We start from the raw sequence: 18766 nt of genomic DNA on the forward strand, positions 1-18766 counted from the left end.
TATAATTAAGCCCATATCACAGACTGTATTAATTTCCTCTTGATGGTGTAACAAATTCCACAAAATTCAGTGGCCTGAAACAATACTGATTTATTGTCTTATGGTTATGGAGGGAAGAGGTCCTAAAATCCAAGTGTTGGCAGGGCTGAGCTACCTCCACAGGTTCTGGGGGTGAATCTGTTATTGCCTGTCTCAGCTTCCCGAGGCCTCCTGCATTCTTCATGTTCTGTCTTCAGGACCCCAGACTCTCATCTTCCTTTCTGTCAGTATGCTTCTATCCTCACATCTTCTCTGACTCTGACCCTCCTATCTTTCTCTTAAAGGACCATTGTGATTAGATTGAACCCATGTGAATAATTCAGTAGAACTTTGCCTCCCATCTCAGGGCCCTTAATTTAATCACATCTGCAGGTTTTTTTTTTTTTTTCACTGCATCATATAACTGGAAGGATCTTAGTTTCCCGATCAGATCATAGATTGAACCTGGGCTCTCAGCAATGAAAGCATGGAGTCCTAACTGTGGGACCACCAGGGAATTCCTTTTTTTTTTTTTGCCACATGAGCAACATATGCATAGGTTTAGGGAATTAGGATGTTGGTATCATTGGGCAGCCATTTTTTAGCCTGCCACACATGGCATATGTGGAAGTCTTATCACAATGCCTTATGTCTACTTAGGACTCACAAATATCTTAAATATTTGATTAATGTGAAAAACAAAAAGTATGAAGAGAGTAGAGGTACAGGTTTCCGTTACCTCTGTAGTTACATTGTAAGGCATGGTAGGCAAAATACCTGCACAATATTTTGAGCTGTAAAGAAAATTTTTAAAAATAGTAATTTGTCTTAGTTTACGATCACATTGTTTTCAGAAAATTAGCATTTGGGCAAGGGAAGTATGGATTTACCATTTTAAAAGTATGAAACGTTCAAAGATCTTTAAAAAACTCTGTCATTTGATTTTTCTTTCGCTCTCCTGAGAAGGAACTCTTCCTTTCACACACACATACACACACATGAGTCCCCATACAAGTCTGAGTTTATAACTTAGTAGCACTTGGCAGCAGAGAACACAAAAGCTGAGAAAGGCTCCCAGCTTGAAAAGAACAGCTTCCAGCATTCCTGCCAGAGGACACCTTAGGGTCTCTGGGCCTCTGAAGCTGTTACTTAGTGATTTTCAATCAACAGAAAGTCATTTCCTGGGTTACCCAGCTGGAAATCTGACTTCCACAGGCTCTTATGGTTCTCCAGGGGTTTTGCTTATTCTTGGAGACTCCCTGAGGAGAAGAAACTTTTCTCTCCCACTGCTCAGCAGGCAAAGCACCTTGCAAAGAAGCTGAACTCAGACTGGTGTTATTAAAACAGTGAAGTCCACTGGTGTTAAAATAAGACTTAGGAGAAGGTAATGTGGTTTATAGTCACAAATGTGAGTTTCAAGACCCATGTAAAGAAAACTCAGACTCTACTAAGAGACATACAATGAGACAGTAATAAACACAGAGTTACCTCAATCTTTGGTGGAAAGATTTAATATCATAAATGGATCCATAATGTACTGCTGGTGAGGAAATACAGTGTTTCAGTCTATGAGAAGAAATTAATTACTTGTGCTCATCAAAAAACTTTAAAATTGTGTACCTCCTTTTCCCCAAAATTCCACTTCTAGGGATTTATCCAGTGGAAGTAATAGGACAAGTGCTCAAAAATGTAGGTATGACAATGTTTGTTTCAACAATGGAAAAAATCCAAATGGAGATGAATATTTTAATATTCTGGTACATGTGACTGATAAAAATATTAAAGTTCTGTAAAATAATTTATAAAAATATGTATTACATAATTTCAGTCTTAATGTGAATGTGCATCTATATAATTATATGTAGAAGGAAATCTAGAAAGAAAGTGACTGAAATGTTACTGGTAATCATGTTTAGGTGGTAGCATTATTGGTGAATTTTCATTTTATTTTATTTTTGTCTTTCAACGTTTTAAATCTTACATGAGAATGTAGCACTTTTAGAATTAAAAATTAAACTTTTAATTTTTAATTAAATTAAAGGCTACTTAAGTTTTGAGTTAAAATCTATGAGTATTAGAGTTGTATTTATGTAAAAATATTCTTGGAACATTGTCTCTGAATCAGTTTCTTTTTCTTATACTTAGATTTATTCAGACATTGGATGTTGAAAAGAGAACCAATTGTTGCCTTTTATCAGCATTTCTGTTTCAGGTAACACTTCATATATGTTGTTCTGTAGTAGCACAGCCATTTAATTAGTAAAAATTTTAAAAAATGCAGTAGTTTATTACATTCATAAAACTGACATTAGGAAAATAACATGAACCTTGATTAAATATCCTATGCCCATCTTTCCTTTGACGACTGAACCCCTGTGGCGTTTTCACCTTTAGTATTCAGCAGAGTCAGTTTTCTCGTGTTCACTATAGATGGAGAAGTTTTACAGATGAGGAAACTGAGTCTCCTGTCCTTCCTTCATGGAGCAGTGAAGCCAGTCTGATTGAGTCTAAAGCATTGCCCTGCCTCATCTGAAATAAACTTTTGCTTAATTGCATGATGTAAAATATGCCATATAATTCAAGCCAAAAATAAGTTGAAGACTATAGAAGTAGAGTGTCCGCAGTTCTTAGTTTGATTTTACTGAAGAAGAAAGGAGCTTTTATCCAAAATATAAGACATTCTGAGATTCAGGAACGTAGCCAGGGGCTTCTGCAGTCTCTTGGAGGTCCTGTTTATTTTGAAGGATGGAAAACCCTTGTTCTGTGTATCAGAGAGTCTGATAGCTTATGAAATCTGGGTGTATAAGATCTTTGAGACAGGTTTCTTGGAGTCTATTGCCAGATTTTTTAGTTTTCCTATGTTCCATACACCTCTTGCCAATGCTTCAAAGGGAAGAGGTGGGAGAGGCGAGGATGCAGAGGGAATGATAACGCGAATCAGGTTTCTTCTGTTGCATCCTTTACTTTCTCCTGATATTCCTCGTTCTTGAAGATAATGCTGTTTATGGTTCAGAAAATAATTAATTTTTTTGCTTAAATGTAGACAGCATTTCTTAGTAATTTGACACCTAAAATAAAAATTTGCTCTGGAATTTATTTTAAAAATCTGTTCATTCTTTTCATGATTTTAAACTAAAAATTAAACAATTGCATAATATTTTAGACTAGGTATCTTATAAGTTTAATGAGCAGTCTGATTAAAGTTATTCCTGATATATACATTAAAATAATTTGATGATGCATTTGTCATCAAGAAATGTCATTGTTTAAGGTAACATAAGAAGCACTCCTAAATGTACAATTTGATTTTGTGTATTCATCTTGTTTCTGAATGTCTCACACAATATTTGTCATATAAATTGTATTTAGAAATACTGGTCAAATTAAACCAATTACCTTTTCACTTAATTCAGTTAAAAATTTAGAATTACCTGTGCTTGATTTAGACTTCTGAAGTATGTTTTTCTTTCCTCTACTTGTAGGTTGGTAGAGTGGAGAAAACATAGATTTTTGGGTCAAATAGTCAAAATTTTTGAATCTTCTTTTTGCCAGCATTACCTGGGTGACCTCAGAGAAGTTAATCGTTTCAGCCTCAATTATATCACTTGTTACATAATAAGTCTTCCTTCTAGGAGTGGGTTAAGTGAGGATTAAATGAGATAATATTTATGAGGAATAAACTAAGAGTGCCCAACACAAAGTCAACTCTCAACAAATGATAAAATAGTGATAATTTCTTCTTAAGATAATAAATATCCAACTACCATTGGGTTTAAAAGGCCCATTGTCAGTGATAAAGCATTTGGAACCTGTAGTGATGAGACTATAAATAAGTACTTTTCATTGACGCTTTCATGTGGTATTAGAGAAGACTTTTGAGAGTCCCTTGGATAGCAAGGAGATCAAACCAGTCAATCCTAAAGGAAATCAACCCTGAATATTCATTGGAAAGACTTATGCTGATGCTGAAGCTCCAGTGTTCTGGCCACCTGTTGTGAAGAACTGACTCATTGGAAAAGACCCCGATGCTGGGAAGAATTGAGGGCAGGAGGGGAAGAGGGTGACAGGATGAGATGGTTGGATGGCATCACTGACAATGGACATGAGTTTGACCAAACTCCAGGAGATAGTGGAGGACAGGGAAGCCTGGTGTGCTGCAGTTCATGGGGTCACAAAGTGTTGGACACTGTTTAGCAACTGATCAACAACAAACAACCCTTTATTATAGGGTACAGTGTGCTAGGCAACACAAAGCCCTTTGGGAAGGAATACACTTATTCCTTATATCCTTTAAATACTTATCTTTCTTGTTGTTGCAAATGCAAGTTCCAGCTGTTCATTTCACCTTTTTCATCCTCAGGGTTTGCTTAGAACCACACTACCACATCCTAAAGCTGAACGTTGCTACGCTCAATATGAAATCACTCAGCTTCTCCCAGGCATTGAGCTCTTCTCAGACAGATACCGGGCTGACATCTGCTCCGTCATTGCGAGTTTGTATTATGTCATCCGTGAGCTGCACTTTGCTAAGCAAAATCTAGTAGTAAGTGATTTGCAAAATCAACAAATCTTAATTCACAGTGATATCTTACCCCACTTATATTGTACTTTTTACTTGGCAGGGTTAAATTTTACTATTGCTCTTGTGATCAATTCTTGTTTAACTTTTAAACTCTATTTTCAGGATTTTGATCTGTACTTCAAAATAAAATAATTAATGTTCTTTCTTTACCATCACTATTTGCATGCCATTTTGGATACAATAGCCAGGTCTATTTGACTTGGTTCTCTCTTTTTTTAACTCTATTATTTATTGTTTTTTCCCCCTTAAGATATGGTGAAATTGACTAGAATGTTTAACTGGTCTGGAACACAGAAATCTAGTGGACTTATAACTTCACTTTATTAAGTCATGAAGGAATATCAATATCAAAACTATGGGAGTATTTCTTTATTGAGACAAACTTATCTTTGTATCTGTCTCATTTCTTCTAAGTTAAAGACACATCTAAGTGAAAAACAGATTTTAAATATGAAATTAAGACAGACACGTCTTAATGTCCTAAGAAATTAAAACTCTCAAATAAAAACTCATTTCCTTTGGGAAAATAAGTCTCAAATCATAAATTTGAAGTTGATTTCATTTTAGACATAAATTAGTATTTTCTGTTGGTCATTATATTTATGCTTTCCTCCTATATCTTAGTTTTTCTTTTTTCTTCCTCTGTGCTATTTCCACTACTATTGTATGTCTTTTCTCACTGTGTTTGCTTCTTAATATCTGTTCTTTCTCTTTTTCTGCTTCTTTCCCTTTCCTCTATAATTTTAATACTTACCTTATTTTTTTCTCATATGTTGTTTTCTGTTCTCTTGTTCTAAATTAACTCTCTCCTTGTTTTGAAAAGATTTATTGTCCCCTGATATTAGTTGTTAAATTATAATGTCATGTGTTAATGTGAAAAGGTTGATACATGCTTGTAATATGTGGAAGATTTGGCACACAAAAAATGTTTATTAGAAAAAAATAACAAAAATGGTGTTCCTCTCATTGTTAAGGGGCTTCATTTCTGGATTTAGAAAATAGTTTTACCTATTCCCTGAGTAACCTTTAGCTGCCTAGTCCTATTCATATATAATACATATCACTGGACTGGAAAAGAAATGAGACTTTTTTCTCTGAAGCTTAAGAAATTGAGAACATTTTTCTGAATAATTGAGTAGTTGGAAGCAATAAAATGGTGTGTTTTTATTTCTCACTAAAGAAAAGATACAATCTCAAAGGTAATAGCCAACTCTTATTGTTTTGTACTGCATTAATTGTAGAAAAAGGTACTGTTATATTTGTAGAGCATCATTATAGAAAAATGTATTGTGTTACGTTTGAAATCATTTAAGACCAGCTCTAATCCTCTTTAAAAGCTGTTGCTATTAGCAGCTGCCAGTTGACTGACAATGAAAGATTCCTTAGCTGAACTTGCATGAATCCATTTTGTATTACACTACCTTCTAGAAATAGATTTAAGGGCCTAGATCTGATAGATAGAGTGCCTGATGAACTATGGAATGAGGTTTGTGACATTGTACAGGAGACAGGGATCAAGACCATTCCCATGGGAAATAAATGCAAAAAAGCAAAATGGGTGTCTGGGGAGACCATAAAAATAGCTGTGAAAAGAAGAGAGGCGAAAAACAAAGGAGAAAAGGAAAGATATAAGCATCTGAATGCAGAGTTCCAAAGAATAGCAAGAACAGATAAGAAAGCCTTCCTCAGTGATCAATGCAAAGAAATAGAGGAAAAGAACAGAATGGGAAAAACTAGAGATCTCTTCAAGAAAATGAGAGATACCAAGGGAACATTTCATGCAAAGATGGGCTCGATAAAGGACAGAAATGGTATGGACCTAACAGAAGCAGAAGCTATTAAGAAGAGGTGGCAAGAATACACAGAAGAACTGTACAAAAAAGATCTTCACGACCCAGATAATCATGATGATGTGATCACTCATCTAGAGCCAGACATCCTGGAATGTGAAGTCAAGTGGGGCTTAGAAAGCATCACTACGAACAAAGCTAGTGGAGGTGATGGAATTCCAGTTGAGCTGTTTCAAATCCTGAAAGATGATGCTGTGAAAGTGCTGCACTCAATATGACAGCAAATTTGGAAAACTCAGCAGTGGCCAGAGGACTGGAAAAGGTCTGTTTTCATTCCAATCCCAAAGAAAGGCAATGCCAAAGAATGCTCAAACTACCACACAATTGCAGTCATCTCACATGCTAGTAAAGTAATGCTCAAAATTCTCCAAGCCAGGCTTCAGCAATACATGAACCATGAACTTCCAGATGTTCAAGCTGGTTTTAGAAAAGGCAGAGGAACCAGAGATCAAATTGCCAACATCCACTGGATCATGGAAAAAGCAAGAGAGTTCCAGAAAAACATCTATTTCTGCTGTATTGACTATGCCAAAGCCTTGGAGTGTGTGGATCACAAGAAACAGTGGAAAATTCTTCAAGAGATGGGAATACCAGACCACCTGACCTGCCTCTTGAGAAATCTGTATGCAGGTCAGGAAGCCACAGTTAGAACTGGACATGGAACAACAGACTGGTTCCAAATAGGAAAAGGAGTACGTCAAGGCTATATCTTGTCACCCTGCTTATTTAAGTTCTATGCAGAGTACATCATGAGAAACGCTGGGCTGGAAGAAGCACCAGCTGGAATCAAGATTGCCGGGAGAAATATCAAGAACCTCAGATATGCAGATGACACCATCCTTATGGCAGAAAGTGAAGAGGAACTAAAAAGCCTCTTGATGAAAGTGAAAGTGGAGAGTGAAAAAGTTGGCTTAAAGCTCAACATTCAGAAAACGAAGATTATGGCATCCAGTCCCAGCACTTCATGGAAAAAAGATGGGGAAACAGTGGAAACAGTGTCAGACTTCATTTTTTTGGGCTCCAAAATCACTGTAGATAGTGATTGCAGCCATGAAATTAAAAGACGCTCACTCCTTGGAAGAAAAGTTATGACCAACCTAGATAGTATATTCAAAAGCAGAGACATTACTTTGCCCACTAAGGTCCGTCTAGTCAAGGCTATGGTTTTTCCTGTGGTCATGTATGGATGTGAAAGTTGGACTGTAAAGAAGGCTGAGTGCTGAAGAATTGATGCTTTTGAACTGTGGTGTTGGAGAAGACTCTTGAGAGTCCCTTGGACTGCAAGGGGATCCAACCAGTCCATTCTGAAGGAGATCAGCCCTGTGATTTCTTTGGAAGGAATGATGCTAAAGCTGAAACTCTAGTATTTTGGCCACCTCATGCGAAGAGTTGACTCATTTGGAAAAGACTCTGATGCTGGGAGGGATTGGGGGCAGGAGGAGAAGGGGATGACAGAGGATGAGACGGCTGGATGGCATCACCGACTCAATGGACATGAGTCTGAGTGAACTCCGGGAGTTGGTGATGGACAGGGAGGCCTGGCATGCTGCGATTCATGGGGTTGCAAAGAGTCTCGGACACGACTGAGCGACTGAACTGAACTGAACTGAACCTTCTAGAAGTGCCTAAGGAGATTGCTGTAATATGTAAAATTTACCAAGGGACCCCTTGCTGTGGAATAATGGGAAATAGTTTGCTAAATAATAAGGATCCAAAACCCCATTCTTGCTCCATCTTTCTTTGATGGGGCAGGACCCAGCTGCAGGGAGTGAACTTCAGTTTTAAGTTGCAGTTAAGAACTGTTCAAAAGTCCAGGCAAAACTATCCCTTAACACCTGCCTTTAGCTGAATCGTGGTCAGGGCAAGTGAAAAACTGATAGTCTACAAGCTTTCACATACATCTATGGGACATCAAGAAGACTTGAACTTTGGGGTTAATTCTAGGAAAATAAAAATATTATGTGAAAAGTAAGCTTGAGTTTTAAGCAGTAGAATATATGTTCTGTGATGGCAAGGAGTTAGATTTTTTCCCATTCAACAATGTCTTATATTCATATGACAGGCATGTTATACTTTTTTTTGCTGATAGAGAGATTTCAGTTGAAGACAATAGCAGTTGACATTGAGATGATGGATATGAGTTCCTTTGTTTTAAATTCTGGATTTATTTGATAGCTTATTTGCTAGAATGTTTCCACAGGCCCCAGTAATTCATATATATATGTTGAATTAATTTTTTTCAGGAAGGATGATTAACTTGAGTTTTATTTTTCCATGCTTATGGAAATATGAAACCTAGGTTTGGGTACCAAGTGGCATCTACTTGGAACTATAAGTCACTGATACCACTTTGAACTTTTGATAAAATTATGAAGAATATGCTAGGCAGATCATTTCACTTATACCAAATAATACAGTCTTTTAATATAGAAAAAATAAATCATGATTTTGTACAACATCTCTTACATTAATATTGTATTGTTAGATTATTAACTTGATAACATATGTTTCAAAACAGAGTGTTTTTCTCTTGGTAGATTCTGCCTCTCCTTGCATTGTACCAATATTTTGTTTCTGTAATTTGCCAAGACTTTGTCAGAAATCTGGAAGCAAGAATCCTCAAGGTATGTTTCAAGGTTTTAAGACATTTGATATTTTTCAACTATTGAAGATATCATCTTAAAATACTTTGGCTCTAATACTCATAATCATAAGCTGATAGTAATACATGGTATTGAACTGATATTAAAAACCTTATCCAACATTATCATAATGTATAAGAAAGAGCTGGGTAGAAAGCTTAAATCATTTTATGCTTTGTTTTGTTGTTGTTCAGTCCCTAAGTCATGTCCAACTCTTCTGCTACCCCATGGACTGTAGCCCACCGGGTTCCTCTGTTCATGGGATTTTCTGCACAATTTTATGCTTGGGCCCACAGTAAAGTGAGGAACAGCTACGCCTGTTAACAGGCTAACCCAGCAACATTCAGTCTAGAAATCACCATTTCTGAATGACTGGTTTCTCATGAAGACTAATGAGTCATTTTTCAAAGTTTGTGAGTTGTTTTTGCTAAGGGTCTTTTGTATATCATGGTGCACAAGAGTTTTTCATGGCATAGGTAATTGAAGTGATAAAATTCACAAATACTAAATTACAACTAATTATGTACCCCCTAAAAGTCAGGAGGCTCTCTACCTTCAAGATTTTTGTGTAGTTGGCTTGAGCCCCATGTGGAGTGCAGAATGTCAAGCGTCTCCTTTTCTGTTTTTTCCCTGGTCACCCATTGTCAGAGGCTCTTACTTATGTTGAATTTGTTTTGCACCTGGATCCTCTCAATAGCCAGCAAATTTGCTTCCTGTTCTGCACCTCCTCATCTCTAATATGGAATCCAACCCTATTCCATATTTTACACACACGCATACACACAAACACTCAACACATACACACACACAAGCAAAACACACATACACACATTGCATTCACCTAAGGTCTTTATTTCTATATCAGATTTTACTGAAAACTGGGAACATAAGGCAAGTTTGTTGCTTTTAGTTGCTCAGTCGTGTCTGACTCTCTTGTGATTACATGGACAGTAGCCATGTAGTCAGAGGAACCACCTGGCTCCTCTGTCCATGGGATTTCCCAGGAAGAATACTGGAATTGGTTGCTCTTTCCTTCTCCAGAGAATCTTCCTGACCCAGAGATCAAGCCCATGTCTCCTGCATTGGCAGGCATATTCTTTACCATGGAGTCACTAGGGAGGCACTTGCAACTTAGAATATTTGGCATCTCTGAGTTTAAAATATTTCGTGCTGGTAAATTCTCCACAACCCACTCTAAAAATATATAAAAGCCTTGATTTTATAGCATTTTGTAGCATTTGCAGTTTCCATGGGATAAATACTCCCACTGCTGTTGAGTTTAGCCTGCCAACTAGGCGTTACTGAATATGGGGTTGGGACAAGATGTGCACGCTCAGTTGGGAGTGAGTGGCACCAACACTCCCTTGGCTGAGCTGTCCTCCTTTTTTGGAAAAACCCTCCTTCCTCAGATCCTTTAAATGCTGTAACAAGGGAAAATAAGATTTCCCTTTGAATTGCTCTCTCCAGGACCCAACCTGTGAGCCTGTGTTTTCAGACCAAATAGTCTATCACATTCTCTTAATAAGGATAATACCTTCTCTAAGAGAAGTTCTGGTGCTTTTAAGATAATACATTTTAACCTAGGAATAAGTAGTTGGTTTTCAGCCATGAATTCTGAGTTACTGAACTCTTTAAGAGTTCTCTGACTTTTGAATTTCAATAACACTGTTTAAAAAGCTGCATACAACTTTTCTCTCTCTGTTTTTAAGATAGCACTCTCTTCAAAACTGAAAAATTCTCGAGGCTAGGGCATGTGTCTTATTCATCTTTTGGTTGCTTATAGTGTCTTGAGTAGTAAATTCATATACTTGATATTCAATAATTAATTATTAAATTGAATTTAATAATCCACTGTTTGTTTTTTCAAAATCTGTGGCAAGCTTTATTTCTACTAAGTTTGGTGGAAATTAAATTTTAATAAATTGAAGTTTATTTAATAAGTAAAAAAAAAAATTGAATTTAAACTCTTTAGACATATATCACATGCCTACTGTCCACATTCTCCTTGGTGTTCAGTGGGAACTCATCAAGAAGATACTTGGTAAATGTTTACTGCTTTATCTCTGAAGCAACATTTATCGAGTATCTCCTCATAAAGGCACCGTTAGTAACTCTGATGGAAGAAATGTAACTCATGGCCCTTGCTTGTAAGGAAGTGAAAACAGGGAAGAGAAACTGGACATTATGTGTGTGTACCTCCCAGTTGATCATTTCCAGATGAGTGTGATGAACACCATTTCCAGGAGCTTGAAAGAGGGGAAGAGGGCTTTGGGTCTCTAGGCTTTACCAAGTACATAGATAAGATTTAGGTTTGAAAAGAGTAGAACTAACTGAGCAGGAGAGAGGAAGAAGGGAACATTGTCAGCCGACAACTGTGTGAAAGGTATAGAGGTGAGAAAGTGTTGACTTGTTTTAGGAGGCTGGAGGGGCTTGGTAGGACTGGAGTGGGGGTCTTGAGTAGGCAGTTTGGAGAAGATGGCATGAAGACACCAGAGGCCCAGGGTGTGGAGGAGACTGTGGGCCCAGTCTTGAACTCCAAGCTGAGACGTAATGTGGAGGGTGAGCAGTGAGAGAAATGAGGAGGTGTGGAGTCAGAGTAGGATGACAGTGTTATCCTGGTGTCACTAGGAGATAAGAAGCTTGGCAGGGTTGCAGTGATCATCACTACCATGTCAGAAGGAGATCAGAAAGGCATTGAAAGAATCTCGAACAAAGTTTTTGATTAAGTGACTATTTTTTATTGGATTGTTAGCACTTGGCAACTCTTTTTGTATTTGAGTAGCTTAGAAGTCAGTGAAGAACTATGGAGAGTCTCCTGTAGTCTTGGTCTGAGAGGGGGAATTCATGACACAGTTTTGATCAGGAGAAGGATGAGATCAGATGTATCTGGTAGGAGTGTTAGGAGTAGAATGAGATGAGAGTAGGATCTTATTGGCTAGCATAACTCAACCACAACATTGCCAGAATCCATGAAAAGGGGCAGCTGTTGCATCATACAGAAGAAGAAATGACAGACCCTGTGAGTAATTTGTCTGACCTTCCCGAACTAAACTGGGGTCAGTGAGTGGGAAAAGAGAAAAGTCACAGTCAGGAAACAGTAAATAATGATGCTTTCTGACAAATCAAACAGCAATAAATCACACTGTTAAGTCTCTGCCAGTGCCCTAATGTCTTTCAGGGAAAGCTTTAAGACCTCTTTATGATCAACTTGTCTGGCTTCCTAAAAGATGTATTACTCTCAAAACATCCAGCATTCCTGGGAAGGGTACCAATAGTTCTGTATTTGTGTGACTGAGTGGTTGATTTATGGGTGGTTCTTTTTTCTACCTGGCTTGTTTATGTTCACAGTGTTTCTGAAAATACATGTCTATTATTATCACCATGGCTTTTTCAAATGGTCAGATTCATTTGATAAACTGAACCAGAGGCAGCCTGAACAGTTACAAATGGTCCATGTACAGCAATCTCACATTCAAAACCAGAGGAGACTGACCTCACACAGATATGGGGAAATGTTTCCTCTAAGGAGCAGGGAGTTCAGTTGACTCCCTAATGCCTGCTTTGGTATTATATAGCACCAGGGAGATTGGAGCCCAAAGTGTATTAGGCAAGAGCCAAAGTGTGCAACTCAATAGGCAAGCCATTTTCTCTTCATTAAAAATATTCTCCTGACTTTGTATGTTTTATTTTTATGTTCTTCTCACATCCTGTTTCCTTCTAACTCACCTTTTTATTTCTTTAAAATTGGTACACTCTTGAGATTCCTAAGATAATATAAAGGAAAAGAGAGTACGATGAGTATATGTGTCAAGGATAAATTGGATTTTGTTTTAGAAATATGTCACCTTCATCCAAGTGTGTATTTTACTCCTTGCTCCCAGTTTACTATTTTCTGTCCTCTATGAAGTCACTTGTTGCTGTTCAGTGGCTAAGTTGTGTCCAGTGCTTTGCGACTCTATGGACTGCAGCACACCATTCTTCCCTATCCTTCACTATCACCCAGAGTTTCCTCAAACTCATGTCCATTGAGTCAGTGATGCCATCCAACCGTCTCATCCTCTGCCACCTTCTTTTGCCTTCAATCTTTCCCAGCATCAGGGTCTTTTCCAATGAGATGGCTTTTTGCATAGGTGGCCAAAGTATTGGAGCTCCAGCATCAGTCCTTCAAATAAATATTCAATGTTGATTTCCCTTAAGATTGACTGGCTTGATCTTGCTGTTCAAGGGACTCTCAAGAGTCTTCTTCAGCACTACAGTTTGAAAGCATGAATTCTTCAGCACTCAGCCTTCTTTATGGTCCAGGTCTCACATCCTTACATGACTACAAGAAGAAGCATAGCTTTGACTAGATGGACCTTTGTTGGCAAAGTAACGTCTCTGCTTTTTAATATGCTATCTGGGTTTTGTCATGGCTTTCCTTCCAAGGAGCAAGTATCTTTTAATTTCATGGCTGCAGTCCCCATCCATAGTGATCTTGGAGCCCAACAAAATAAGGTCCATCTCTGTTTCCACTTTCTCCCCATTTGCCATGAAGTGATGGGACCAGATGCCATGATCTTAATTTTTTTGAATTGTGAGTTTTAAGTCAGCTTCTTCACTCTCCTCTTTCACTCTCATCAAGAGGCTCTTTAGTTCCTCTTCACTGTCTGCCATTGGAATGGCATCATCTGCATATCTGAGGTTGTTGATATTTCTTCTGGCAGTCTTAATTCCAGCTTGTGATTCACTAGATGTTTTCAAAACATCAGTCAAGTACACACCCTGCCCTGTTAAAAAGTCTTCAATCACTTATCATGCAGAAAATCAAATCCCAAAGCTCCACTCTGGTCGACTGGCCACCATTCACACCTAGCTGCCAACCCTCTTGCCTCTGTCTAAGCTCCTGCCACACAGGCTGTTCCCTGAACACACCAGGACCCCAGGATTGCTTCTGTCACCACATGACCTATGGATTCAAGATGCCCTCAGCAGCTTTTCACATCTCCCTCCATCATATCATTTCCCAAATATTCTCTTGGAAGTTTTCTTCTCAGAGAAGTCCCTCCGGATCACAATTTGCAACATAGTATTTTGTCAGTACCTTTTATGTCTTTTCATACTGGATATATCTTCATGTATCACCTAAATTTAGCTAATAGTTTATCCGATGGATGTAACCTTCAAGATGGCTCTGTGCAGAAGAGAAGCTCAATTTACATTTTGAACAAATGCATGTATTTGATCAGGATCTTTCCTTTTCTTCCTGTAATTTCCTTCTTGAAAGTCTTGCTAGGTTATATTCAAAATAAACCATGTACAATATATAGTTACCAATTGACTAATGCTGTTAAGTACATGTCTGTAAAATCGACAGTGTCCATTCATTGTGGATAAGAAAATGCACAGCTGATGCACTGTGGAATTCATCTCCTGGTTGAATTTGACATCCCCCAGAGTATTAGAGAGAGCAGAAGTGTTTTGTGTTGTCCTTCTTTTTCATTTATTCGGCTGCCTCAGGTCTTAGATGTGGCAGCAGAATCGTCTGTTGCAGCCTGTGGGCTTCTCTCTAATTGTGTTGCATGGGTTTCAGAGTGTGCCAGTTCAGTAGTTGTGGCAAATGGGCTTAGTTGCCCTGTGTCATGTGGGCTCTTAATTCCCCTACCAGGAATGGAGAGTCCCCTGTATTGGAAGGTGGCTTCTTAACCATTGGGCCACCAGCAAAGTCCCTGTTTTGTCTTTTTTTGAAACCATATTTTGTTGTTGTTGTTCAGTTGCTCAGTCATGTCCAACTCTTTGTGACCCCATGGATTGCAGCATGCCAGGCTTCCCAGTCCTTCACCGTCTCCTGGAGTTTGCTCAAACTCATGTCCATTGAGTCAGTGATGCCATCCAGCTGTCTCATGCCCTGCCGTCCTGTTCTCCTCTTGCCCTCAATCTTTCCTAGCATCAGTGTCTTTTCTGATGAGTCTTTTCCAATGAGTTGGTGACATCAGGTGGCCAAAGTGTTAGCCATACTTTACCATGGGGACAAAAGGATGAAGTAAATTGTTTAAAATGCTTCCATGTCTGTCTTATTTCTTTAAATGTGTTTGCATCTGTTATCACTGATGAATGGCCATTGTCTTGAAAAGTCACTTGCTGTGATTCCCTAGTTTTCTTGGTCTCTGTACACGTGAGCTGGCTTAGGCACAGACACATGCATCCCCACAACCGTGTTGTCTGAATGTTAATTATAATCTGTTTCCAATACAAAGCCGACATCTTGGATATCAGAAAGTTGATGATTTTTCTCTAAAATTTTAACTTTGTAAGTAAAACAAATGGTTTAATTTAGTATTTCTCTTTTGTTTTCATTCCTTTAAAGATAGAAGTCCTTACAGATTTAGGATTCTTTTCTGAAGCCTTTCATGAGCTATCCCAGATATTTTATGCAAAAAATATGCCTTCTTCAGTACCCACCAGCTATAAACCTACTGGAAAAATGAAGGTAAGCCTGCCAATTTAATTCAAAGCTGTTTTTTAATCGTTTCAAGGTCATTTTGAAAACTACATTCCTAAGATCTAGGAAATCCTTCCACTAGTGGTGTTTACAAGTCTCTGGCACTGCAGACTTCTTTTAAGGATGATTATTGTACTAATTGCTCAGTAGTGTCTGACTCTTGACCACACCATGGACTCGTCTGTCCATGACAGGCTCCTCTGTCATGGAATTCTCCAGGCAAGAATACTGGAGTGAGTTGTCATGCCCTTCTCCAGGCGATCTTCCTGACCTAGGGATCAAACCTGGGTCTCCCTCATTGCAGGCAGATTCTTTACAGTGTGAGCCACCAAGACTGATTAGAGCTAACCTCAGACATACACAAGGCTTCCTTTGTCTGAAATGGAGGGGTGAGTGTCAAGACAAGGATAGGAGTGTGGTCTGGGGGTAGGTTTTGACTGTGGAATTTTGACTCTGTGTTATCATGGAAAGTCTCAGGGGACATATTTATTAGCCACTGCCTCTTAGACTTTTGAATCTGAGCTTGTAATTTCTGATTAACATTTTTAGTCAAAACAGTCTCTCTTCAAGTTTTATTTGGATATTTCAATTTATATATTAATACTTTATACCAAAAAGTTAAGCGTATGTTCAGATTTCTTCTGATTTTTATGAGGAGAAAATGTTCTAGTTTGTCAAGCTTTAAGGAGATCAGTCCTGGGTGTTCTTTGGAAGGAATGATGCTAAAGCTGAAACTCCAGTACTTTGGCCACCTCATGTGAAGAGCTGACTCATTGGAAAAGACTCTGATGCTGGGAGGGATTGGGGGCAGGAGGAGAAGGGGACGACAGAGGATGAAATTGCTAGATGACATCACCGACTCTATGGACATGGGTTTGGGTTAACTCCAGGTGTTGGTGATGGACAGGGAGGCCTGGCATGCTGCAATTCATGGGGTTGCAAAGAGTTGGACATGACTGAGCGACTGAACTGAACTGAACTGATTGGACTGGGAGAGAGTTTTACCTGGCTTGCTTAATTGGTATTTGTAAATTGCATAAGTGAAGCATCCTTGAAAATGAATGTGTGTGTTAGTCACTCAGTCGTGTTTGACTCTTTGTGACCCATGGACTGTAGCCCACCAAGCTCTTCTGTCCATGGAATTCTTCAGGCAAGAATACTGGAGTGGGTTGCCATTCCCTTCTCCAGGGAATCTTCCCAACCCAGGGACTGAATGTTGCTGCTGCTGCTGCTAAGTCGCTTCAGTTGTGTCCGACTCTGTGTGACCCCATAGACGGCAGCCCAACAGGTTCCCCCGTCCCTGGGATTCTCCAGGCAAGAACACTGGAGTGGGTTGCCATTTCCTTCTCCAATGCATGAAAGTAAAAAGTCAAAGTGAAGTCACTCAGTCGTGTCTGACTCTTAGTGACCTCATGGACTGCAGCCTACCAGGCTCCTCCGTCCATGGGATTTTCCAGGCAAGATTACTGGAGTGGGGTGCCATAGGGACTGAATACTGACCTTTAAATATAAATCAGAGTGAGCTATCATTTTCCTCTGCTTTGGTGTTTTCGGTGATCTGGGAATCACTGGGTGATCTTGCTTAGGTTAGATATTTGGACGCTCATCCACAGGCCAGCAATAAAGGAAACAGGAGAAGGGAACAAGTCAGTTTCCTAGGAGGGACCATGTGTGTGAGGAGTGAGACTGACAGACGCAACACATGCTGGTGGGATTCAAATTTTGAGGACCTAAAAGAAACTGTGGAATGGCTATAAATCTTGAAAAACATTTGCATAGGCTGACAGTATATTTACATATAATGCATATATTACTTCACTGTGTCCCACTAAAATGTTGCTGCTTTTTCTCAGTATGACTGCTACAGTGTTAATATTTATTGTACTGAGGTAATCTAAGAGGAAGTTTTCCCTAGTGGCTCAGACAGTGAAGAATCTGCCTACAGTGTGGGAGACCCAGGTTTGATTATTTCACTTTTTAGCCTAAGAGGGACATTCAGTAGGTGATAGGATATGTGTTTGTGTGTGTCTATACACCTGCAGTTTCAACCAACCATGGTTCAAAATATTTGGGAAAAAATTCCAGAAAGTTCCAAAAGGTAAAATTCAAATTTGCCTGCTAACAATTGCTTACATAGCATTTACATTGTATTTACAGTAACTTACATAGCATTTACATTGAATTAGACATTATAAATAATCTAGAGATGATTTAAGATATATGGGAGAATATGCCTAAGATATGTGTACATCCTGTGCTGTTTCATATAAGTAGTTAACAATCGCAGATTTTGGTAAAGGAGGTTGGGGGATGAATCCTGGAATCAGCCCTCCACTGTATTTCTATCTAGCTAGCTGTCTATCTGGAAGTCTGTTGGGTTTTTTGGTTCATTTTCTATGGCCCAACTAATTCATCTTACCTGGGTTAAATGATCAGTGTTTCCTTGTTTGTTTCTCAAGCAACAACCTTTCCTTATTGTAAATAGTTTTGTTATTAAAATCATATTTTAATTCATTGAAAAATGTTTATTGAATGCTGACTGAATATAGGCACTATTCCAGACATGGAGACAGAGCCATGGAAGGATAAACGGAGTTCTTACCTTCCTGAAGGCACATTACCATTGGATGGTCTAGCGAGGAAGACAAATAACAAGCATATTAAGCACACAACTATATGTCAGATGGCGACAATGGTGTGAAGGATGATCAAGCTGAGTTGAGGGGATAGGAAGTGGCCAGAGTGGTGGGCAAATGTCTTATTGAGGGTGGTTTGGGAAATCTAATAAGGAGTGGAAGATTTGAGGGAACAACCTCCCAAATAAGAGGAAGTACAAGAGGAAAGGCTTGGAAGATGTGGTTGTGGAAAACTAGAGAGGCCACGTGAGGCTGGGCCCAGACTGGAGAGAAAGAAGAGGACAGGGCAGCACCCAGGAGCTAGGTCACGTTGGATCACACAGGGCTGGGTGAGGACTAGAGTTTGCTTTGAATATGAGAAACCTGGCAAAACTTTTAAAGGAGACTGATGCAATAGTAATAAGTTTCAGAGAACCACTTGCTTGCTATTTGGGGAATGGGTGGTGGATGAGGTTGAGTATAAATAGAGAGACTAGGGAGAAGGGCTTTGCAAATGAGCTGAGTGAGACATGACCGTGGTTAGAGGTAACAGGGGTGGAAGGAAAGAAATGTGGTGAAGT

General features: G+C 38.9%; 1 protein-coding gene across 1 annotated transcript in view; it reads left to right on the plus strand.

Moving 5' to 3' along the window:
* CFAP54 (cilia and flagella associated protein 54) overlaps positions 1-18766 on the plus strand; it is a 324333-nt gene that overhangs the window by 176507 nt on the left and 129060 nt on the right. The window contains exons 44-47 of the mRNA XM_052640302.1: positions 2164-2230; positions 4379-4561; positions 8988-9074; positions 15436-15558. Coding sequence (XP_052496262.1) covers positions 2164-2230; positions 4379-4561; positions 8988-9074; positions 15436-15558 — 460 coding nt within the window. The remainder of the gene's footprint in view (positions 1-2163; positions 2231-4378; positions 4562-8987; positions 9075-15435; positions 15559-18766) is intronic.

This window comes from Budorcas taxicolor, chromosome 5 (genome assembly GCF_023091745.1).
Source record: "Budorcas taxicolor isolate Tak-1 chromosome 5, Takin1.1, whole genome shotgun sequence".
In the NCBI taxonomy this organism is placed as follows: Eukaryota; Metazoa; Chordata; class Mammalia; order Artiodactyla; family Bovidae; genus Budorcas; species Budorcas taxicolor.